Source organism: Convolutriloba macropyga, chromosome 8, assembly GCF_964194025.1.
Source record: "Convolutriloba macropyga chromosome 8, txConMacr16.3, whole genome shotgun sequence".
Taxonomy (NCBI): Eukaryota; Metazoa; Xenacoelomorpha; order Acoela; family Convolutidae; genus Convolutriloba; species Convolutriloba macropyga.
Genome location: NC_134475.1, coordinates 49,366,091 through 49,390,818, shown reverse-complemented (window position 1 = coordinate 49,390,818; position 24,728 = coordinate 49,366,091). Strand labels below are relative to the sequence as shown.

The window sequence follows — 24,728 nt, the reverse complement described above, 5'->3', positions numbered from 1 at the left end:
AACTATTTGTATGTAAAACCGGTCCTCCCAGAAAATCAATATTGCAACCACTCAACTTCTACGTCCACCCGTTTTTTTTCATAAATGTCTGGTTTGTTGATTCACCTTGAATTGCAAGCCAAAAGTCTCACTAATAATTTGTAGGCAACATATTTTCGAAATTCGAGTTCTATCTTTTTCAATTGCGACACTTTTGTGAGAAAAGTAGGATTTATCAAATTCTACACTCCTCCCTTCTAGACTATTATTCTCCCGAATAATTGCCAAACCTGGCAAGTGACCTAAATCTTACCCATTCTTAAAATAGAAAATGTTCTGCTTGTTTTTTTGATAAAACTAGTCTCCATTATCACTAGGTTTTGCGTCAAGCATACCTTACTTTTTCTTTATTAGTTACGCAACACATCACAACAGACTTATTAACAAACACAAGGTCTAGTAGACCAAATTGTGAACCAATTTCATTTACAAATGAGCATTATTAGTACATCAACGGATTACTCCGGAACATTTACCAAACTTAAAGCATATGAATTCGAATCAACAAATATGGCTCAAACTATTCAAAGGATCACGCAAATTCAAAACTTGTCTCTTTTCAAAAATACAACACATATAGCAATTAACAAAGAGGCAACTCAATGCCACTTTCTGTAACTTCTTATCTATGCAATAACTGGTTAGTTGAACCAACGAATCTTTGCATCATTTACCCTGGCCATCTCACCAAAAATTCTACTTCAAACAATTCTGGAGACTCCAAATTAAATTACCCATGTTTCAACTCACCTATCAAATACTATTTCAAGATTAGTTATATGCAACTAGCTTGCTATACCCAATATTAACAAACCAAGTTTCTGTGTTTAACCACTGATACCCCATGCACCCTCTACCAGTTACAACTTGGATAATAATATCAAGCAATTACTTCGCCACATCAACAAACTTTACACCATTAACCAATATTTGGGACTAACTTTAGCACTCTACCGACCAATGATTAGACACAGAATTAAATTTGAAAAAAAGATTATGTACTGAAATAGAGAACAAACTAAATAAGGTTATGAAGCCGACTGAACTTGTCCAAAATATTTCTTCCTTCCATGTTTGAAGGGATGTCCTCCCACCTCCTCACTGGACTGCAACCTCAAATCTGGAGGTCTCCTCCTCCAACACCATCTCCTCATCAACTTCAGCCTGCTCCGCCTCTCCTTCTGACTTGTATAAAGCCATCTGATCGTCATCCCTAGACAATAAGATGAAGTCGTGCTCCGAACTCTTAGCGCTATTTAGAATTCCGTATGTAACTCTCGGCTTGATCAAATTAGTACTGTGAATCAGCTGATGGCTCGAAGTTCTAATTTGACTCGCTTGCCAGGTAGTTCGCTCATCAGTTGCTAAGTCCTCTAGTGAACTGGAAGACCCACTCGCTTCGGGTAATGACTGACCACAACTCCTGGATCCCAGACCCTCACTACATGAGCCGCGTGATTCCTCTGATTGATCACTGCGACTTGAGTCGGCCTCCATTCTGCCTTTCCTTCCTGCCAGATGTGGCCTTCCGGCACCACTTTCAAGATTTCCGTGCCGCTTCAAATAGCATTTTGTGTACTGACTTCCAAAACCAACCCTCTTCCGCATAGCCGTTCTCCGATATCCTTCAATTTGTTCTTGATTTGACCATTGAAAAGAAAATTTTTCTCTTAACGCTACTTAGCTTTTCATGAAGATCTGCTCCAAACTTCTAAAAATTGTCTCATCCAAAGACACTTAAGCTGTTCTCCTTTTGTAATAGCAATTTATGACACTCCGATCTGCGCTCAGTATCACTCTACCGCACCGGGACAATCTCCCCTCTATCTTCATCTTCTGGCCACGGGTGTTCAACTCTAGACAAATTCTTTTCCGGTCTGGCCTGAAACTCGGACCTACCTAAGCATGATTGGGTCTCAAGACCCAAAGTACAGTCGTAGCTCCTCTAAAATTCTTGACATTCCTCCGAATCAGGCCTGCAGGCCGCTATCACTCCTTGATTGTGAACACTCGTTTTCATCGTGTCATTAACTGAAGAAAACTCAAATCCTTCCAATATTTCAGTGAAACTGTTGGAAATTGCTACACATAAACCCACGATGGGAATCTCTGATGAGTTTTCCTATTCAAACTCAGCGACCCCAGCCAAAGGCAGCACAGCACTTGTAATCTGCATTCACCTGAACTGTTCCCTGGATGTACCACTGAAACCACTCAAGTGTAGTTTTCCGGGACTTGAACACAGTCAGCATTAGACGTGCTTGATTCACTAATTTCAAGAATCCCTGTTACTTTCTAGCAGAAGTCTATTTCACAACCCCTCGAAGAACTTGAATCCTATCCCGTCTCCTCAAACTTTTAGGACTCTGGACTACGCTCCTGACTTTTTGAAAGTTCACAATTGCCCGTGTACTAGTTTTTAACTCTAGCTCAAACTCCTGAACCGCTTTAACCCCTTGTGGTTTTTTTAACTGCACACAGATTTGTCTTCTCCCTGCTTCGGTCACCCAGTTGCCGCTCACCTCAACCTGTCTGAAAATTTCTCCTATACTATTTGTTTGTGTGTCTGTACTTTGCCAGGGTCCACAATTAACGCTTGCAGGAGAAATGGATCCATTGCCTTTCGTTTTCACTTCATTCACGTTTCGAAAGACTCCTCTTCATCTCTACTAGATATACAACCCCTTGTCACAACTATGCATGGGACTTCTTCAATTACGTTGTCAATCTCGTTTCAAATTAGCTCTAAGATTGTCATCAGCTAGACATTTCGCAAAAATTCGATGAATAGACTCTATCTCTCTCATATCGATCTCACCAACTCCTACTAGGGATGAAAATTCAGGTACATGCTTATGGCTTGTCTCTTGAGTTTATCCAAAGAACTCAGTAGGAAGCTCATTTTCCTCAGCCTCAGTACTTTTATTGTCCAAATCACTCATGAAAAGATAATCGTCTTCATTATCGTTTTTTGATGAGTTATCAACGTAACAGACCAAACCTTCAGGCGTAACTATTTTCTCTAACTCTTACAAGAACTTTTCCCTACTCTCCTCTTGTACTATTCTCTGTTCCTTGCTCTCTAAATCAACCTGAGTCAGCTTCTCACGGCGCTGCCTTTCCTCCTCTTCTTTTTCAACTCGTGCGTGACTGTAACTCTCCTTTCCTCAAAACTTTTTTTTTCATCAAACTTTTTGCATTGTTCAACTCTATTATAAACAGTTTCTTCTCCTCGACACGCGTCTTCATCAAAACTTTAAAATGGTTCTTTTTCATACTCTGCAGAGGTAATATTTGTCTCGAGCCATTCACTAGGGATCACAATTATTTCCTGTCTGGTTCTTTGATCGTACCGATACTTAATACCTACTCGTTCTTCCCTGTTTACTTCTCCCAACAAACTCAGACCTAACTGTTCTGCTTGCTCCTCACTCAATTATAGCAAATATAACACGTTCTGGAGGCTCCTCATTGTTTCATCTTGGCTACTCACCATTTTCGAACCTTCTTCACTGAGCTCAAAATTTTCCTCCTAGTTCTCGCTTATGGAGTTTTATATCCTGCCTTCTGCTTTACCACTCTCACTTTCCGTTTTCTTATCAATTACACTTCTTCCCCTACTTCTAATACTGTCCGTGTGGTAACAGTTTTCTTCCCTACTTAAAGATATCCTATTCACAATGATGTCAAAGTATAGTTCTAACAACATTAACACTTCACCACTTTCTGACAACCAGAATGTGAAATTTATTTCAGAAACAACTTTCAGCGCCCATCCTGTCAGTTGACAAATTGTTGATGACATAGGTTGATCCTCGTTCATTTGTAACACGTCTACAACGTCAGGTTAGTACGTTTTTCAGTCCTTCCAACTCGGAAACCTTTCCGACGGAAAATACCCTCCAATCAGGAATGCACTCCAATCCATGTTTACTAAATGTTTTTGTATCTTTTTTTCTTTTCCTATTTTTGATGTCATTCAACTTTAACTACTTCTACTCTTTCTAACAATCCTCTCGCTCCAAGAAGATCCCTTAACCTCTCTCTTCTGCTAAGCCCAGTTCCTCCTCTATTATTGGTAATTACTGTTCCTCTTTAGACAACCTCTAACTCTGTACTCGCAACTCTCTCCTCACCTTGTACCTTGCCTCACAAATCTTTTGATCTCGGCCAAGGTCCTGTAACAACCTTCGCTAAGAAGGCCGATACTCTACACAAGCTCAACCTCACGCAACTTACGCTCTTAACTAATTCAAAACTCACTCTCCTCTAACATCAAGAAAAGCTAAATGTTAACAGTACCCACAGCCGAACTCCAACTCAACTGAAAACTGCTCCGCACACTTGCACTGTCTCTCTCTCTCTCTCTCTCCCTCCCTCTCCGTCAATTCCAACTTAACCCTGTCCACGGGTTTCTGTTTCTTCTTCACTCGTTGCACAAGTCGATTTTGCTTCACTCTCCTGTTGTTCGCACTTGCAAATCCCCTTTTGTTCAACTGCACCCACCACAGCCTTCCAGCCCCTCCATCTATCAGGAAATCTCGAAAGAGCCCAACCGGGAGCGCCACTGTAAAAATTTGTACTTTGCTTAGGCCGACTAACTGGGGAATGACTACCGCCCAAAACTCTAACAAATGGAAAGGGATGTTTTGATGGCTCTCGGACTTCTATTGAAGGGTTAATTTGTCTCAACGCTGCTATTGTCGGCTGTAGGAAACTCTAGTTGGAATAATGAATCGATTCGAGTAATCAAATAACATCAAATGAAAAAAGAAAAATGTAAAAGATCACAAAACCACATCAAAATTCAACCATAGTTTTATTTTTAAAAGATGGTTACAACTTCAAGTCTGTAACCAAATTCTCCACTAGAGCTACTATTCTATCAATTCTACAAGCTCTCAACGGTGTTCGCACGTGGTCTGATTTCCAATCGCACAAACCGGTGTTCTGATTTTATCAGTCATTTCAACTCTCTCAACAATGTTTTTGTTATCACAACTTCTCTACAGGTCATCTCCTAAGCTAGAGTTGTGTTATGGTACTGTTTTGGGGATGTGGTTCTACTCCTTAGTAACTTATAATTGCAATAATGTACAAGAATGATCAAAAGAAAAGAACTTGTTCACATCGCATTATGGACTTCATTAGTTATGCCTTTCTTACGTAAGGTTTGTTATGACTTCAATAGAACTACTAAATGACCTGAAAGCCTTCTTTATACATTAATGACTTCTACTTAAGCTATTCAAACTATAACAAAAGCAGTTTCAGACTTATGACGCTACCAATTATTCAATCGGTCAAACTATGAACTCAAGAATTCAAGCCTTATTCGGACGTTTAAAGTCTTTCCCATGGTATCTATAGAACAAATTCCCAAAGTGACAACAATGGAACTTGCCCCAAGGTATGCACTGACTCGCTACCAAGTTTCATCAGGCTAAGACAAATACCTGACGATAAGTAATCGTATGTAAAATCGGTCCCCCCAGAAAATCAATATTGCGAACACTCAACTTCAACGTCCACCCATTTTTGTTCCATAAATGTCTGATTTGTCAAATGACCTTGAATTGCAAGCCAACAGTCTTACTAACAATTTGTAGGCAACCGATTTTCGAAATTCGAGTTCTATCTCTTTCAATTGCGACACTTTTTCGAGAAAAGTAGGATTTACCAAATTCTACAGTACCCAAGAAACATCAGAGAGAAACTGTAGAAACAAATTTATGCTTGTGCCTGGTATTAATTAACGTCTTCTCAGAACGGCCTATTTAGAGCCAGGATTTTTGTTTCGGTAAATGATACCAAAGCAAATTCACCTCGTACTGTTTGTCCTGTTAGTTACGATTGAGGCTAAAATTAACCTCCAGACGTATGAAATAGTTAAAATTTGGCCTATTGTTTGCCTAGCAACGAACGTCCTTTTAAATGAAACGAAAGAATGTAACTAGCATTTAGAAGTAATAACTATTAAAACCAAATTGTATTCACTATTTTCGGCAAAATGACACAGAGCATCAAGTCTCTATGTGAATATTGGAGAACTGGCAAACTAATTTGCCTGACTACCTGGAATGTTTTTTGGTTTTCAATAAAGCGAGCGCAACTAAATAATTGAGATCAAAATCAAATAAAACATAAATAGAACTTTGTTTTTCAGAGCAAGACACAAAATAAAAACAAAATGTAAAAATTTTAATAATTTTTCGATTTTGAGTGGCGTCATCTAGTTGAAACACTTTTCCATTTTGAATTAATTCAACAAATAAAAAAGTTTAATAAAACTTTAAAAGCGCCGAAAAATCATCACGTAATTGATTTTGGAAAAAAATTAAGTTTATGACAGGAATTCACAATCAATTCTGAAAAAAAAGTATTTAAGTTCTTTAACTCAAACTTGTTAGTGACTCAAAATTACTTTGAATTTTTGTGCTTTTGAGAGGATTTTTCTGTTGTCAGAAAGCAATGTTTGTGCTCTTCGGCCTAAGTCTTGCATACAAAGACAACTTTTCATTAGTATTTGTAATTCTGAAAGTAGCAACCATGGTAGCAAATCCAGCTCTATAAATACATCATAATTCGCGCCATTGTTTATGGTTAAAAACGGGGAATCCTTACTATAAATATTATTGAAATTGAACGTCAACCACATCTGACTTCTTCAATTAAATCAGCATATAAAGAGCTTCAATGAAAAATAGGTTGGGGGAATGGAAATCATGAAATGAAAGGGTTTTTGGAGGATGAAAGTGTATGTTGGGGGAGGAAAATGTGGCTGTGGGGGACGATTAAACAAAGGCGCTTGGTTCCTTTACACTCCCGGCAACAAAAGGCCACATTTGGAATTAAAATTTAAACACGATAAAATAAAGCACAAAAATTGTTCTCCTGATATTGAGTTTTTTGTGTGTGTGTATTTGTATGTTTCAATGAACACCTCAGTGACCCTCCGGCGCACTTGACAATTGTGGGAATACACGGCTTAGGGTTACTGCAGGTCTCTCTATCATTCCTGAAGCCGTCTGGATGTCGAAGCTCCTAGCTATTCCGTCTGAACCTCTGTGTGCTCTCACAATCTTCCCGAGAGGCCAAATATCTTTGGGTGTGAAGTCCTTGAGCACCCACACAATGTCAGCTTCATCCAGCTCCTCATTTGATTTTTGCCATTTCGTTCTCTTGTTGAGCTCGGGAAAATATTCTTTCAGCAACCTGCTCCAGTAGTGATGAAGTAGTGCCTGCGTCAACTTGAAGTCCTTAGTGGAGAACCGCTGGTTGCTGTCCACAAGAGGTTTCAAACACATGTGAAGTCTGCGAAGGAGGAAGTGGATCGGAGTAAGTGGTCCCTCATTTGAGATTCTGCAGCCCACATGAGTTAATGGCCTGGAGTTCAAAATTGCCTCAGCCTCTGCCACAACTGTCTGAAAAACTTCCGACTGCCCAGCACTATTAGTAGACTCCTCTTTGCGGTCTGTATCAGCCTCTCCCATACTCCTCCAAAATGCGATGCCAATGGTGGGTTGAAAGTCCATTGGATCTTCTGTTGACTCAATTGCAGACTGATGTACTCGTTGTCGGGCTTGTAGTTTCTCTGAAACTTTAACTTCATTGCTTGATTGGCTCTAATGAAGTTTTTGCCATTGTCACTCACATTGAGGTCAGTTTATCCACGTCGTCATACAAATCTGCGGATGGTTATGTGAAAAAAATCGGTTGAGAGGTCTTGGCATACTTCTAGGTGGACAGTTCTGGAGACCAGGCATGTGAACAAGCAGACGTAGTGCATCTGGGTGCCCTCTCTCTTGTCCTCAATGTAGAATGGTCCAAACAAGTCTATTCCTGTGCTGACGAAGGGGTACTGCTTGTTTACATCTGGAAATCTGAATTCAGGCAGTCCGGCCATCTTTGGTCACACATTGTCTACCCTCCATCGTCTGCAAATGAAACAGTACTTCCATAGACTTCGCAGCACTTTTCTCAATCCAATCAACAGGAAAGTCTGTTGCAGGTGAGACCTCACATGTTCCACGCGCCGATAGCCGCAGCCATGATGCGTCTTTTCAATCAACAGTCCTGCAATTCTGCTCCTGCTATGGAGAACGAGGAGATGTTTTGCACAGTAGGTTACAGGTGCCTTGTTCAGTCTTCCTCCTACCCTTAAGAGCCGGTTGTCATCTAGAAAACGAGTGAAGGGCATCAGGTTGTCTCATTTCTCGAAATTGCTTCCCTTCAACAGTGAAGAAAATATCAGTGGTAAAAACTTGTTTGGGGACATTTTAATGAGGTAGTTCCTTGCACCGTTCTCATCTGATGCAAAATTGTCAGTGTTGGAGGTCTCAAGTGATTTGTTTTGTCTTCTAGTTCGGAGTTTTGCCTTGAAGCGTCTTATTGCCTGGAACACCATCTAGTAGAGTTGAGTAGTTGACTTCATGTTGAAAATATTTCAACCTCATTGAGCGGCGTCTCAAGTTTTGTCGCTTTTGTAGCGCAAATGAGGGGATCACTGTCCTCGTCAAAATATCAGGAGTCTTGAGGTGTACTCATAAAATCTGGTGGTTCAGAAGGTGCTCAGAAAGTCAGCTTTGGTATGTCGGATGGTGTGAGGCCTCGTGTGCCGAGTTCAGCGTGATTCATCTTTCCAGGGATGTGTCTCCAATTTTCCAGGTCGGAATTCTTCTAAATTTTGGTCAATCTGTTGGTAATGTACATCTTGGGTCGCTGCTTGGATTGGATCTATCCAAATGTAGCGGTGCTATCTGTCCAAAAGTGTTTTGAAATTATTGTTGTTGTAATCTCGCTCTCACAGAACCCAGCTAGCTCAGCTCCGAGTGTTGCTTTTTCCAAATCCAGTTTTGGAATGCTCAGCTGCTTGATCGGTGCCACTTTAGTTTTGCTGATCACATATCGTGATGTGAACAATCCATCGGCGTTGGTTGTTCTCACATAAACTATGGCAGCAATTTCACTCATTGAGGCATCAGTGAACGTATGAAGTTGATGGGTCCCATTGTTGTTGGGAATCACGCATAAAGGACTTTGAATTGAAGTCATGCTGTCGAGCTCATCCATCTACTCCTGTAGTTCCTGCTGAGAGCATTCTGACAGCGGTTGATGCCAGTTTTTCACTCTTTAATGATTTTTTGGAGACTGCACCTAATTTTGATGGCAAGGGATGAAATCCATCCCATGGGATCGAATAGAGAAGCTGCCATTGAAAGCACCTTTCTTTGAGTCAGCTGTTGTCCTGTGAAGAGAAGCCTCGGTTTTGCAAATATCAACTTGCCAGTCTTGGATCCCACGTCTGAACCCGGATTTTTTGGTCTTTCGTTTCTGCTTTGTATTTTCCAGTAGGTTTTTTAATGCGGCTGGTTTGTTGCTCAGGAACTTCGTCAGATTGAATCCTCCTATATGTAAAACAGTTTTGATCTCCTCTGCGCTTCTGCGGGCCTCTTCTTCAGAAGGGTAGGTCTGCATGAAGTAATCCATAAAGAACTGCTGCGTGATTGATGTGTGCGCCTCTGGATGTTCTTGATTGTGGTCATTTGCACACTTCTGCAGAACAACGATCGCACAAGAAGGTGAGCATGTGGCTCCAAAAACGAGTTGATTGTATTTGAAGATCCTTTCATTGCCACCATCTGTCCCCAGAAAACGGAGATAGTCCTGGTCTTGTGATTAAATGCCAATCTGAATGAAGATTGCCTCGATGTCAGCTGTGATTGCCACTGAGTACTGTCCGAAGAGGAGAAGAAGGCCATGCAGGTTGCAGAGTAGATCCGGCCCTGTCAGCAATGAATCCTTGAGTGAGATTCCTTTATATTTGGAAGCAGCGTTTGTGACTCTGCGGATTTTGTCTGGTTTCTGTTTGTTGATCGCTGCTTGATTGGGATGGTACCAGACAGAGTGTCTGCAACTGGGGTCCGCAATTGTGATGTAGTTTTTATCCAATTCTTTTTGATTGGTTCCTCATAGCGGTCTCTCAAGTTTGAGTCCCTCTCCAGTCTCCGCTGCAGAGCGTGCCACTGAATTTTCGCCATGAAGTAGTTGTTAGGGAGTGAAATGTCTTTCATCCATGGAAGTCCAATCTGGTATCTGTCACCAATGTGTTTAATGGAATCTTTGAGGATGGACACAGCTTCTTTGTCATCTGAAAACTTTCCCCTTGAAGAGCACTGATTGAAGTCCACTCCTTCAATTAATCAGAAAAGCTGGAGAAGATCTTCATCTGGATTGTCTTGTCGTCTCTTGATATGATTGAAAAGTGTTATGCTTGTGCTGTTTGGTTGTCCGACCCTCTTCTGTGTGTACCTCTGAGGAACGGGCCCTGTCAATGTCCAGCCAAGCAGAGTGTTGACTCCATATGGGGTGCCAGTGGATCCCGTTGTGAACTGTCTGGGAACCGTTGCTGTGAATGGATCTGCTCTAATCAGTATTCTGATCCGGTTGTCCCTGATTGTTGGAAATCTTATGTTCTGGAGGTGCGAATGGTCTCTGCAGATCTCAATCAAAATTTCAATTTTAACTCTTGGCATCCGAAACTCCTCCATTGTTGTTGCATAGGGATTCTGATCACAGGACTACTGCTGTACAAAGTTCCTATCCCGATCATCTCATCTGCTGTTTTAACTGAGCGTTCTCCTTGAAGTCCAGCTAGTGGTAGGGTTATGTCTTTCGGTTGTTGAACATAAAATGCATTGGCAACGTTCAGTGTTATTTGAGTGTTGTACTGCCACTGTTCAGCAGTGCGTAGGTTTCAATGCAAAAATCTCTGTTGAAAAATGTTTCTGGTATTGCCTGCAACTGTATCTGCGGTCTGATCACAAAAGTTTCCTGTTGGTTACTGCAATTGTAGTTTTGTTGCGGAGTATTTGCCTGCTGTTGGGCTACAGTGCGATGATTGTTACTCTGCTGTCTGTTGTTGTTGTTTTGCGCGTTCATCGGCTGAGGGTGATAACCATTTTCGTCCCAGTTGCCCCTGTGTGAATTGCTGCTGTTAGATCCACCTCGTTTGTTCTGGTTTCCACTCTGGTGGTTTTAGTTGAACCTCCTCACACAACTCTGTTGGCCATACACTGACTTTTCCAAGTATTGGGAACACCGACAAAGGTTGTGGTTTTGTGAGCAAAGTTGACATGGTACATCTGGTGGCCCCCTTCTAGAGGAAAAATTCACTCTGGTTCTCTGGTTCCAATGAGGGGAGATGTCCTCGTACGCCTCTGCGTAGGAGTCAACCCAAACATCAAAGCTGGTAAGGCTAAGTTACAGCAAGGCTTGGCTTCTTGTGTGTTGATTCCATCTGATTATCATGGTGGCGTTCAGTTTGTCTCTGGCCATTCTCAAGACAGCTGGCGAAAGTTGAGAAATTCACAAAAGAGTTTGGTTCATCTAATCTGGGTTCCGGCCACTTCTTTAATTGATCCCGGTATGCAGCGACAATATGCTGTGGTTTGCCAAATTTTCTGATCAGTTCAGCGATGGTTTCATTGTAGTAGTCCCCATTGTATTAGTATCCGCTTATTGAATCTCTTGCTTTATGTGTTACAGAGTTTTGGAGGTATGTCATTTTTTGAGCATCTGAGAGGCCACTGTTGTTGTGGATGGTTGCTTTGAAGAAACTGAACCACTGGTGCCATTTCAAAGGACCACATGTGAAATTTTCAATTGATATCTTCGGCAAAATCTTTGTGTTCTGTATCATCAGTGCTTGGTGTTGCATCCAGTCTGGTGGAGAAATCGGGAAACTCGGGAAGCCATTGTATAGTTTGTTTTCATAGCCGTTGTTATAGTGTACATCAGTTCCGGTACAATTGTTCATTGGTGGTTGATTGTTTTGTGGTGTGTACCTATGGCCCATGGTTGGAACAGCTTGGCTATTGTTGTGAAAAGAAACTGGTTGTTGTAAATGCCCTGCTCTATCCTCACTCTCATGTCGGTTCTGTCCTCGAGCATGGTTCTTTTCTCTCGATTGACTTGAATTTTTCCCAGCCCTCATCTGTTCTCAATGCCCCTGTGAGAAATTCCCAGTTCCTTCCTTTTTCTTCAATGTTCAAATCGGGTTGAGAGTTATCAGGGTCTTCTGAGTCGGACGAGGCAGCGTTGTTTGTTTTCTGATTCTTGCGGCTTGCAAACTGATGCTTCATTGCTCTATTGCGTTAAGGGTACTGTTTTCTCAGTAGATTAGGGAAAGGCACTGCTGATGTGTTAGTATCAGATTTAGTGTCACTTGCATTCATTCTGTGTGCTTTTGCTCTCTGTTTCCATTTCAGCATGGCCATGTTTCGTTCGGCAGATTCATAAGCAAGTGTTTTCAACTCTTTACTTGTTAGCTGTAGCTTCATGAGCTCACTGTAACTTCCGTCCAAGTGCTCTTTCTGAGACCTCAAGAGTTCCAAAGTTTCACGTAGTATGCTTAGACTTTCGTTACAATTGCTTTTTTCTTCGAAGAGGTCTTCTACTGTGATCCAATTTATCACTTTCAGCTGAAGTTCTTGCTTGAGGTTGTTCTTTGCTGTTGATGATGCTTTGGACTTGTTTGAATGTTGATTGTGTTAGAAGACTTTTCTTAATTTACAAAAATTATATTGCACTGTTACTGCACTGTTTTTCATTTTAACAGCCCTATTCTAGATTTTTTATGTTAAACCTATTAATTAAATGAGTCTGTTGCTTACTGTGCTTAGCTAATGTTTTTTGCTTAATGTGTATTTGCTATGTTTTTGCTTGTCGCTATCACTAATCAGTGAAGTTTGATGATGCTTTGTTAATAGGAAGTTGTATAGAGTTAAACCTTTCACTAAAAAGTGAAATTCTTACAAAGGTAGACAAATGTAATTTTTGACCAGTTGCCTATTTGTTTTTCGAGCGCGATAGAAAGAACCCTAACTTGTGGTCGCTAACTTCCGACTAATGTGTGTGTTTACTGACACTATTGGGGGGGGGGGGTAACTTCACCTTCCTACAAACCTTAAGGTAGCAAGGGAATACCGGGCCTTGCAACTAATCCTAAGCCAAGGTGTGTGTGATAGTGGTGCCGTAACTTTCACCTAGAGGAGGACTTAATCCTTCCAAAACTAATGCGGAATTGAAACCTTTTATAATGATCCAACGATACTTAAACGCCTATTAAAATGCAGCCTTCGAAATGACACATTCAAATCTGCAAGTAAGGCTAGCCCATCTGTCGTAACTAGGCATCCCAAGCAAGCATCCTTCTTAGGAGAACTCGCATCTTAGTCTTCACTTCTAAGGCCAGATTAAAAATCAGTTGGATCTTTTGTGATTGTGATGTTTTTGATTAAAAATATGTGAAGTTATCAAAAACAGAGCATAAAATGTGCTATGTGTCAAATGTATAAGTTCCCTCCTATAAAATCAAAAATTCTCCAGTCTGAGTCGAGCAAATTTCAAAGGTCCTTTTTTGACCCTAGGATACGCCAGAAATGATTGTGCTCTTCGGCCTAAGTCTTGCATACCAAGACAACGTTTCATTTGTATTTCTGAATGTCGCAATCATGGTAGCAAATCAAGCTCTATAAATACATCATAATTCGCTCCATTGGCACACAAGTTATGGTTAAAAACGGGAAAACCCTTACTATAAATAATATTGAAAGTGAACGTCAACCACTTCTGACTTCTTCAATAAAATCAACATATAAAGAGCTTCAATGAAAAATAGGTTGGGGGAATGGAAATCGTGATATGAAAGGGTTTTGGAGGACGAAAGTGTATGTTGTGGGAGGAATATATGGGTGTGGGGGAAGATAAAATATCAAGGAACTTGGTTCCTTTACAAGCAAAAACAGATTTTCAATTGAGATTGATTTCACAGCTCAATTTATTTAGTCACTTGAATAGTATAAACTAGTGCCTTCTTGGCGCTTGTCTCGAGAATTTGCATCTTTGAGCGGTGCCATCAATGTTACTCTGTTAATCTGCAAATATATTAATGGAGCTGGTGTATCACAACAAACGAGGAGCACATATCGATATAGGTTCCAAACGCAGTTTGCAGCTCCGAGTATCCATTTCTCATTGGTCATTGAAGTCCATTACTCACAGTAATACTTTATACAAAATTGTGAATTATTCGTTTTAAGTCGCATTATAGTGCTTTCTGAAAAAAATGCGATTAAAAGTGTAAGAGTACACATCAGATAAATTTACTTCAATCAGGCTCACTTGGAACGTTGATTAAGCATACTTCAGATTTCATCTTGAATTGATTTTTAAGGACTAAGTATAAAACGCTCTCCTTTCGGTGAAAATAAACCGAATACAAAGAATAATGACAATTATAATTTTTAAGAATGCACTGGTGTATCATTGCTCGTTTGATTCGTGTTTTCCCAGAATCGTCTTGAAAGAAACAAAAACACAATTTTATTGTGATTTCAGTTCTCGAGTAGGTCACTGTTTCACTCCACACCGAGACCGATCGGCTTTAAAATGCTCGAGAGTTTCCCAAAAATCAATGCTTCTGAGTGACAGACACTTACATATTGATTCTTTATTTGCCGGTGTTTCAAGAGTATCGCAAGCCAAAAGCGGATGGCATATATCAATTGAAACTCGTCGTTGCGTGGCCACGAGAATGAAGAGCTTTGACCCTTTATTCGATATTGGAGCATTTCGAAATTTTCATTGCATTGAGGTTTCTTGACTTGCCCTTAGTGGGAGCGGGTCCGATTGAGGGAACAACTTGCCCGCTCAGATTGTAGTCGCATCTGAGCGTGCTTCTTGAGTATCTGCTCATAGCAATTTGGGATTCTCGAGGCTTTTATGGCATTATTTTACAACGAAAGGTGCTTGGATGATCGAGTCAATTCTCGAGACACTCCTTTCTGGACAATTACATAATCGATTCCGATTTTTTTGGAAAAATGTATTGGTAATATGCTCCATAACAAAGAAAAAGAACCATTTTTTCTTTTTTTTAAGTAAAACCATTTAGACAGTTGATGCGTAAAATTGGCTTATTAACCCCCCCTTTTTTTCCAATTCCTCTTATATGGTCTCCTCTTATATGGTGTAAGTAACTAAATGAATTTCGAACACATAATCTATTTTTGAATAGCTCTGTAACGGTGCTGAAACAGGCAAATTGCCTCCTAGCATTCGTTCAGTACGACGCTTTATACTCTAATTTGGTTTAGTTATTCGAAGCTTGAGTATTTAGTACTGAAAACAAATTTATTATTATTATTATTAATTGACAGAACGTCTCACATAATTTTTGCTTCTTGGATGGTAATCGTGACCATTACATTCCAGCTCACTTCGTCCAGTTTTTACAACATTTCAGCGCATTTTCAAGCAATGGTGCCCTGAAACGTCGACCCTGGGACCTGAAATGTTGTAAATGCAATGTTTTAAGCTTTAAGTTCTGTAGGTTTCAGATCTTACATGTATGAGCTCTTAGTACAATTTATATATACCTTCATTAGCGAATAGTGAACTTTTGATAACAGTCAGCATGAGCGAATATAAACATATGAAGGTCAAAGGTATATAAATGCTGCAGCTGACTTATAGAATTGGACTTGTTTGCATTTACTTTGCACTGACATGCACGAGACAAAGTGGGTCACTGAATTGACCAAGTCAACTTCAATCAAACCTGTGCTTACTTTTGTCAACTAAAATTAATTTACTCTCAAACAGTTTCTATAATTTTGTTATGGTGCTAGAAATATTGGTTTAGCTTGGAGGGGGGGGGGGGGGGGGTGACTAGGCGGTTTAGCCGACGAGGAAAAATTGAGAAGTTTAGCCAACGCTCAATTCCGATTGGCCACAAATCGGATTGGCTGAAATCATCACTAGTTCGTCTAGCCATTACAATTGATGGGGTCGGGTTGTAGGCTTAAATCCTTATTTCTTGGTTGTCGGCTAAATCACCTGTCGGCCAATTTCGTGACCGCCCTTTTGATATATACAATTGCCGCTTGACAAACGTCTCGTTAGTTTGTATTTTTATACCAAGTTTACACATCTTTGTAGTAATTGTTATAAAATAGTCAAGCTAATTTACGAGGTCATTGCCATATCTGGTTGAGATTTATTTATAAGATTGCTTTGAAATGAAGTCGGGAGAGTTGAGACGATGGCTGAGAATGAATTGGCGTGGAGTAGTTGGCATTTGTGGAGTTACAATTATCCAGATTGTGTTCGGAACCATTTTCGCCTCTGGTTTGTTTAAAATTTTTGGCTACAACTACAACATCATTAAGTCCAATTTTTAATCACAAATACGTTATACGAAATTTGCATAATGGGTCATCTTGAAAGTTTAACATCAAAATTCAACATTTTAACTTCATATTTTTTTTTAAATCTCAGGCTCTTCTAAGATTGTATTTTGCATTTCCCATTGCTTCTCATCATTTGTATTGCAAGACTAAGAGTTTTATTCAACATTTTGTTGAAAAGTTTCAGCGCACATTTTTTTCTTACGAAAATATTGTAAACAAAATGAGAATGTCTCTCAATGACCAAATTTTGGCATCTTAGAGAACGTTGTTCAAATTTCCGTTTATAAAAATGTTTAATTATCTAACCACAGGAAATTTTTTGCCGAAATCGCTAGCTTGAAAAGTTTTCTAAAAGCGAACTATTAGAACTTATTATTTGGGTAATAAAGACATTTTTTATATGTTTTAATGGTTAATGCACGTATATGAAGAGTTCTCAGGCACCTCTTGGCGAGTCGTTTGAATTGTATGGTGTCCTAGGTAGTAAATTGAATTGATATTTAGTATTAAGTATTTCTATTTTCCGAGTTCAATTCTATAATAATCAAAAAGCGGAGAACACAAAAATTACTAAAAAGATAATAAACGTTTTTTGTTACTGAGTAAATAAAAGAGCAGCGAGAAAACTAAGCGACGAATTTAAAGCGCTATTTAAACAAAGCGAGAATTTAAAGCGAGAAAGGATTACGTAATTTCTTAACCATTTAAATGCACACGAAATACGTTCTATTTGGCATAGAAGGCTCGGAAAAAGTTCGTTAAACATAATTTTCGTTGAGCCTACTAATATACTGAATCGATTGCGCTCTTTATAGGCTTAATATTTTTATGTTTCGAAAACGTATCGGTGACCAATCTGAGCCGAAAATCGGCTCAGACAAAATACCTGCTAGCAAATACAGCTAGATTTGCCGGGCCATTTAGATGTGCTTATTGCCTTGATGTATCGTAGAAAGAAGCTGCTTTGGGAGATATAACTTGAATAAAAAAGTTAACGAAAGAGTGTTTTCGCACCTTTATTCTGGAACCGCGACCCAATTTCAGTTCCAATTCCTGTTATCTATTTCCGTGATAAACTTATTAACTAGATTTAAACTACGAATTTATTAACCTGAGCCGAGCAGGAGATATTTGAAGCTTTACAATTCAGAAAGTAGAGAATTCAAGCCGCGTATAAATAAAAAAGGAAGGATTTGTGGTTCTTAATGTTGTGTGGTAGTTTGTTTCGAGGCTAATTTTATGCAGACAGAATGAATTCAGTACATGGTCCGTAGGCAGAGTTCTTCCTGAAGTATTCACTTGTGGTGGAATACTGAACGACAAACACCATTTACTGATATCCCTGATCTTGCTTATCGTGCTTTGGATCTACTGCGCTTTCATTTGAATCATCCATCAAACTATCCTTTTTATTTCGACTTCCGCTGTATTCCTTGACGAATTTACAATTTTTCGAGGTCAAAATCTTGTGAACCAGATTGATGAGAATGACTATAATTGCTACTGCAACTTGTGCTCCGAATCACCAGTTACCGAATGGGGTATCAGTCGACACGGAGAATGAGTGGCCAGTAAAGAACCAACACTGCTGTAGTCCTAGTGGCAATGGAGGAAAACTTCCGAGAGAGTATTGACTGGCAGAAAAAAAACTGTAAGAACTATCCAAACTAAAACTTTGGTACTTGAAATCTTGATGCTCTATATTTATATTCGGGACCGGCAAATCTAGGCCCCAATTCCCATTTCCTATCCCATTTAACAAGTTTTTTTTTGAGTTCACCGGTCACCGATAACCCATCCCATACACATTTTTTTTTGAAAAACAATAATTTTGACAAATTTTTTGTCAAAATCCAGAAATAATCAAATTGCGGTGTTTTTTATAGTTCTTGACATAAAAGCGTCGCAAAAACTTAAAAATCTTGAAAAAATTTGACCAAATTTGAAAAAAAAATTCCTTCGACACTATCATTCTAAAGGAAAATTATTAAATGCGGATGTAACAATTGCATAAAGTTGTCGATTTAAAAGAAAAAAAAAAGACAATTTGGTCAAGTTTTTCAAGTTTTTTTTCTCTCAACTAAGCGCTTATTCTTGGTAACTCGTGAAAATCGTGTATTTAACATCAAGGCTCGGAGTTTGAGCAAAGCTCAAATAATTTATGCTGTAAAAACATTATATGGTTTTCATATTAGCTGCTAGTTCACTTCATCACGCCATAAAAACTGCGCCTCAAGTAACACAAAATCGTTACAAACGTAACGTTTACGCATTACCGGGTTTAAGTTTCAACCCTAACGCTTTGAAAGTCCGAAAAACAGCGCAGTTCCAGTTGAGTCATTTCTTTCATGATAAGAACCGCCTAGTTATATGGCATGATGTAGTGAACAATTCGCTTTCACGTCATCGAAGCAACCTTAATAAGCCTTTAACACCTTCACAGCTTATTGCAGTGCTTGAAAACTATCAGGAGCGCATAGAAGCTATAGTGTATTGCCCCAGAGAGGGAACTCCTGATATTTCTGATCAGCTCAAGCGTAGTACTCTAGTTACCATACACTTAGTGAAAGACATTGTATCTAGACGTAAACAGAAAGATCTTAGTTTACTCAAAGAGTACAGAGCATTACACCAAAGGCCTGCGCTTGATTTTCTATAATAATCAAAAAGCGGAGAACACAAAAATTACTAAAAAGATAATAAACGTTTTTTAAAAGCAGCAATTTTGCAAATGATTACAAAACGAATAATTTATCACTCCATGATTTTTTTGTTATTTACATATCTATTATTAATTATTTATTATTAATATTATTTTTATTATTGTTATTTTTATTATTATTATTACTATTATTATTATTATTATTATTATTATTATTCTTATTATTATTATTATTATTATTATTATTATTATTATTTTTATTATTATTATTATTATTATTATTATTATTATTATTCTTATTATTATTATTATTATTATTATTATTATTATTATTTTTATTATTATTATTATTATTATTATTATTATTATTATTATTATTATTATTATTATTATTATTATTATTATTATTATTATTATTAGTTTATTTATTTTAACAGTTTCTTTTATCATATCGGTTTCGTTGCGGATAAATTTGATGAAGAAAATTGCGACCAAAAACGAACAAGCATTGACAGCGTTGAAAATCTATATGATGACATCGTGACATCGCCAGTGATAGAAATGGATTTATTTAAAAATTGGGCTTTCGACTAAAAAGATAATAAACGTTTTTTAAAAGCAGCAATTTTGCAAATGATTACAAAATGAATAATTTATCACTCCATGATTTTTTTGTTATTTACATATCTATTATTAATTATTTATTATTAATATTATTTTTATTATTGTTATTTTTATTATTATTATTATTACTATTATTATTATTATTATTATTATTATTATTATTATTATTATTATTATTATTATTATTATTATTATTCTTATTATTATTATTATTATTATTATCATTATTATTATTATTATTATTATTATTATTATTATTATTATTATTATTATTATTATTATTATTATTATTATTAATATTATTATTATTATTATTATTATTATTATTATTATTATTATTATTATTATTATTATTATTATTATTAATATTATTATTATTATTATTATTATTATTATTATTATTATTATTATTATTATTTTTACTATTATTATTATTATTATTATTATTATTATTATTATTATTATTATTATTATCATTATTATTATTATTATTATTATTATTATTCTTATTATTATTATTATTATTATTATTATTATTATTATTATTATTATTATTATTATTATTATTATTATTATTATTATTATTATTATTATTATTATTATTATTATTATTATTATTATTATTATTATTATTAGTTTATTTATTTTAACAGTTTCTTTTATCATATCGGTTTCGTTGCGGACAATTTGATGAAGAAAATTGCGACCAAAAGCGAACAAGCATTGACAGCGTTGAAAATCTATATGATGACATCATGACATCGCCAGTGATAGAAATGGATTTATTTAAAAATTGGGCTTTCGAACAAAATGAATTTTTCATCTTGATATCAGCTGCCTAATAATCGAACCCAACCCTTTTAATATATACTTCATATCATATCAAAATGCAAACAGTTGTTACTGGTGACAGTAAGTTTAAATTATGACCTTATTGGTTAAGATGATTCAAGCGGGATTAACCGATTTTTGGGTAACAAACTTTCCAATCGAAATAAGTAGTTTGTTAAAGCTGTGTTTGATCCGTTTATATATACAGACAAAACAAAACCTTTTCTAAAATCAATATTCAACTTTATTTATTGTCGTTTATTGTCTTTTTCAAGAGACTGCATCAGCATTTTTTTTTTTAATTTATAAAGATTATTTACTCAAATTGTTCTCACTCTTTATTGAATTGCCATGTTGGTAGTCTGATTTTCAAAAAACAATGAAGAGTGGAAAATTTTGTCCGTAGAATCTGATAGAAAGTTCTACCTATTAGAGTTGTTTAAACTGCAATTATTTCTATCCGATGCAATGTTTGTGATAAATGTCGTAAAATAACTTAATAGAATCTTTCTTTGTTAACTCAACAGCAGCCATAAGTGTAAAATTGAACTGATGCTTCTTTTAGTGAATAAGCACAGAGATTAAAAAATTGTGTTTAAAAGTTAGTGCAAGTTTTTGTTTTCCAATCGCTTTTGATCATACTTCAGACACAATCAACGCTTGATTATCTTCATTTTCATTACAGGTCTTTTCAAAAACCTCACTTAGCGCTTTAAAATTGATATTATATTTGTTTATATTTATGAATGGTCTGTATTTCAATGCAACAGCGGTATTTGATGGCGTTCAAAATTCTGAAAATAGAGAATTAAAAATTTTAATATTAATCATCTTGACTTTTTTACTTACTAGAAAAATCTAAATGAAGCGTTTTTGCAACAGTTTTTCTCAAGAATTCTTTCAAATTAAAAGAGATTTCAATAACACGACTTTTAATTGTCTATACTCACAAAGTGTCGATCTACAAAAATAAGCCTATAAAACGAAAACTTGCGGAAATTTCCCAGCCTCATTGTAGAATATGAACTATTACATGATAACCACAGCAATTTGCAATCTAGCAACATATTGAGCATAAAGCGATATATTTCAAAAACAGGTCAGTACTGCCTGAAATGAGTTCCGAAAATTATTAGTTTGAACCTATATCGTGAAAAACTTATAAATCTTTAATTGTTTTAGGTAACATGACCCCTTACTTGACATCCTACTTAAGATTCAACACATCAAGCAGCAATATAGAATATACGGTTCGTATCCTTATCACACTTAGAACTTAAAGATCTTTTCCTCTTATTCTACCCAGCTTCGTGGAAGAATATAGGTTTTTCCGGAACTGCTTCCTTTTCTCCCGTGAACAAATTTTTTTTTTCATCACAATAGTGCGTAAATAAATTAATGCATCTTTGCACTGAGTATGCCTTGGGATTAGCCATTACATAGGGGGGGGGGGGGGGGGGGGGTGGAGGGATGGGAAGGGGGTCATTTTGCCACACCCAACAACTCCAGCCTGCTCTTTGTATCCAAGAATTCTGCATCTGGCTTTAATTTCATGGTTTTTCACGATTTCCATGATCATTGTTGGTATTTGACCTCATGGGATAACTGGAAGGCTAGGTGATCTCAGATGAAGTTGATACTGTTGATAGGGGTGGGGGGGGGGGATGGAAGAAGATACTTGACTTGTGTTTTTGGTTGTTCCAGCGTCTAGGTTTAGGAAACACTTGCACTGTATCCAAAAAGACCAAACAATATTTCGGCATGTTTCAGAAGTCAGTATGGATCTTCACAACAGGGAAGTCAGCGATGGGAATGTTCGCCATAGTGGGAGGGGCGATGGCTCACCTCATGCACCCACGCATTGTCATCATCATAGGATGCTTGCTACACTGGTGAGATAGGTTATCACCGATACATTTCTTTACAAAATAGAACCACACCAATAATTGTACTAATTTGGCAGCCACCTGAGTCGAAATTTATGAAAATATAGTTGACTTTTATGAAAATGCAACTAGGACTCTTGCTTAATCTGTTTGTGTTTAGGATGTCAGAAGGACGGAGGCTAAATATTTTTGGGCAGTTGGTGGGGGGGGGGGGGGGAGTTTGGGGTTATAAAACTAAGTAAGAGCCAGGCTCACAGACGCACGTGCAATATTTAAATGTAATGATTTACTACGTAATGGCACGTGCTCTGTAACTGTGGGTGCACAATCTACTGGGGGCATAAACAGAAAAGATCCGATTTACTATGCAATTAATGTAGGTGCATAACGTACTGGGAGGCACAAACGGAAAACATTCTGAAAATCTATTCTACGCTTTTTTGTGATTACCTGCAATAACTTTGTCTGCGGGCAATTCTTCTAAATATCTCCCATTTCAGCCCGAACTCGGATCTTTTCCGTTTGTTTCCCACACTCCCATTACGTTATGTACCCCCAGTTAAAGAGCACGTGTCATTACATTAAAAAATCATTATAAAAAAACATGGCACACGCGTCTAGGGGTTGCAAATAATATGCACCCACTAAGAAGGGGGGCACAAACGGAAAACATCCCTGAACTCTTTATCATATTTCACTATATTAGCTTAGTTAATTGCTACCATTGCTGCGTATTTCTTTTGGCATCTAACAGTCCTGAGCAAATAAGCCCAAAAATCTTACATTACGAAGAAAGAGATTGAGGAAGTCCCTTCATCCCGGAATTTTTCAACTTGAAAGTTACAAAAATAATCCCATGAAAATTCTCTCTGAAGAAAAATTGTCACCAATATATTAAGAACCCACAAAACCAAAAATGTTCTCGAAACCGCTACAAACCAAAAATAGGATTTTTTCCTTTTGTGCCCCCAAATTATTTGCACCCCCCCCCCCGACGCAAGTACCATTTTTTATATAAAGATTTACTATGTAATGGCACGTGCTTCGTAACTGGGGGTGCATAACGCATTAGGGGGTACAGACGGAAAAGATACCAAAAGTTTTATTTCGAGAAAACTGAGAATAACTTCCTTAAAAAAATTGCAGAATCTATAATGCGTTACAGTTATCAAAATTAAGCATGTCAACGAAAAACAAAAACTATATACCCTTTAGAAGCATTATTTGTAAGTTTCCTGATGACATTTTTAGAAGACGAAACTGAGCAAAATGCAAAAAACGCTCAGGAAAGAGTTCAAGTGTAATGATCACGTTTTTTTGGTCACTATGAAAAAACACTTCATCCCTCGTCGGGAGGTGGACTTTATGAAAAACCAAAAACGTCAAGGGGGGATGACATTGATCTTACTTACACGGTTGAGCTCATACCTAAAGTCTATTCAAACTCTTTTCATGGGTCTATACCTGGTCTTTTCATAGATGAAAACGGTCGAGCTCAATCTTTTCATGGGTTGAGTAATGCTCTTATCGTAAACTATTATAGTTGAGAAAAAAATCAATTTATGTGTAAATGCATGGTCTTCTCATGGGTCAATGCATCCAACATAATTCTTTTCATGGGACAATACTGGGTATTTTCATGAGCCAATGCATCTAACTAATTTCTTTTCATGAGCCAATGTATCTAACAAGTTTCTTTTCATGGGTTAACAAAGATTCTTTCCATGAGTCAATGTATCTAACCAAATTCACGCGGTAAAACAATTGGCTTCAGGGATCGCATATGTTTTGGTTTTTGGATTTCGGTTATTCTTTATTGCCTCTAGTTGTGTACCATTTCGCCCAATAATGAGAACGTAATTAATTTGCTTAAGTTTTACCCAAGAAAACCCCAAATGAACAAATCAAAATTTGTATATCTTTTTTGAGGTTACACGCCAAATCACATATGATTTGGTTTGTTAACTAATACTCAGATCCCAAATACGCTTAATTGACTTTTTGGGAACACTCTTGTCGCGTCAGAATAATTTGAGGCCACCGTATCAATTGAGCAAAAAAACAGTCCTCTTGGTTTATTAGGTTAGACGCATTTTTGAAACAGGAAGCTGGCTGATGACATCAAGTCCCATCAATGGCCGTCATAAGTATCCAAAAAACATTTAATTTTTCCCTAACTTTCCAAAGAGAAATTTTATAAATTGTTTTCCGACAGCTAGGATGGCTATGAATTTTGTCAAACTATAGCGAATTGAACCACTGATAAAATTTTCATATTTTTTAAAAGCAAGCAAAATCAGATTGATTACAATTCGGTTTTTTCAAACAACTCAAAACTTTAGAGCTGCAGAAACTTTTTTTTTGTTCTCGTTCAATTTGTATTTCTAAACTATTGCATGTGAGGGACTTAGGTTATTAGCCGAAAGCTTAATA

At 37.3% G+C, this 24,728-nt stretch overlaps 3 protein-coding genes across 4 annotated transcripts in view; 1 reads left to right on the top strand and 2 right to left on the bottom strand.

Moving 5' to 3' along the window:
- Positions 1-4,331: 4,331 nt before the first annotated feature.
- LOC142345092 (uncharacterized) lies at positions 4,332-7,945 on the bottom strand. The gene is made up of 3 exons (XM_075397177.1): positions 7,775-7,945; positions 6,992-7,664; positions 4,332-4,606 (listed from the first exon to the last, which is right to left on the bottom strand). The coding sequence occupies exons 1-3, from the start codon at positions 7,943-7,945 to the stop codon at positions 4,332-4,334; spliced, it is 1,119 nt and encodes a 372-aa protein (XP_075253292.1).
- Positions 7,946-8,775: 830 nt separating this feature from the next.
- Positions 8,776-9,111, bottom strand: LOC142345091 (uncharacterized). Its single transcript, XM_075397175.1, has one exon. It carries the CDS (start codon positions 9,109-9,111, stop codon positions 8,776-8,778), a length of 336 nt encoding a protein of 111 aa, XP_075253290.1.
- A 6,889-nt stretch (positions 9,112-16,000) lies between these two features.
- Positions 16,001-24,728, top strand: part of LOC142344788 (apicoplast pyruvate carrier 1-like) — a 31,791-nt gene continuing 23,063 nt past the window's right edge. The window contains exons 1-4 of one of the 2 annotated variants that reach the window (XM_075396731.1): positions 20,970-21,010; positions 21,417-21,508; positions 21,592-21,659; positions 22,180-22,301. In XM_075396731.1, coding sequence (XP_075252846.1) covers positions 21,597-21,659; positions 22,180-22,301 — 185 coding nt within the window. In that variant the 5' untranslated portion in view covers positions 20,970-21,010; positions 21,417-21,508; positions 21,592-21,596. Of the gene's footprint in view, positions 16,231-20,969; positions 21,011-21,416; positions 21,509-21,591; positions 21,660-22,179; positions 22,302-24,728 lie in introns of those variants that run through there. The other variant, XM_075396730.1, reaches the window with a different exon arrangement.

What these genes read in the sequence shown, in the direction of transcription:
- LOC142345092 (XM_075397177.1), bottom strand. Translation starts at nt 7,945, where the DNA reads ATGGCCGGACTGCCTGAATTCAGATTTCCAGATGTAAACAAGCAGTAC. An exon ending in CCAGAACTGTCCACCTAGAA is followed by an intron (nt 7,665 to 7,774) that starts GTATGCCAAGAC and finishes AAACTTCATTAG; the next exon opens with AGCCAATCAAGCAATGAAGT. An exon ending in ATTGTCAAGTGCGCCGGAGG is followed by an intron (nt 4,607 to 6,991) that starts GTCACTGAGGTG and finishes AAATTTTTACAG; the next exon opens with TGGCGCTCCCGGTTGGGCTC.
- LOC142345091 (XM_075397175.1), bottom strand. Translation starts at nt 9,111, where the DNA reads ATGGATGAGCTCGACAGCATGACTTCAATTCAAAGTCCTTTATGCGTG.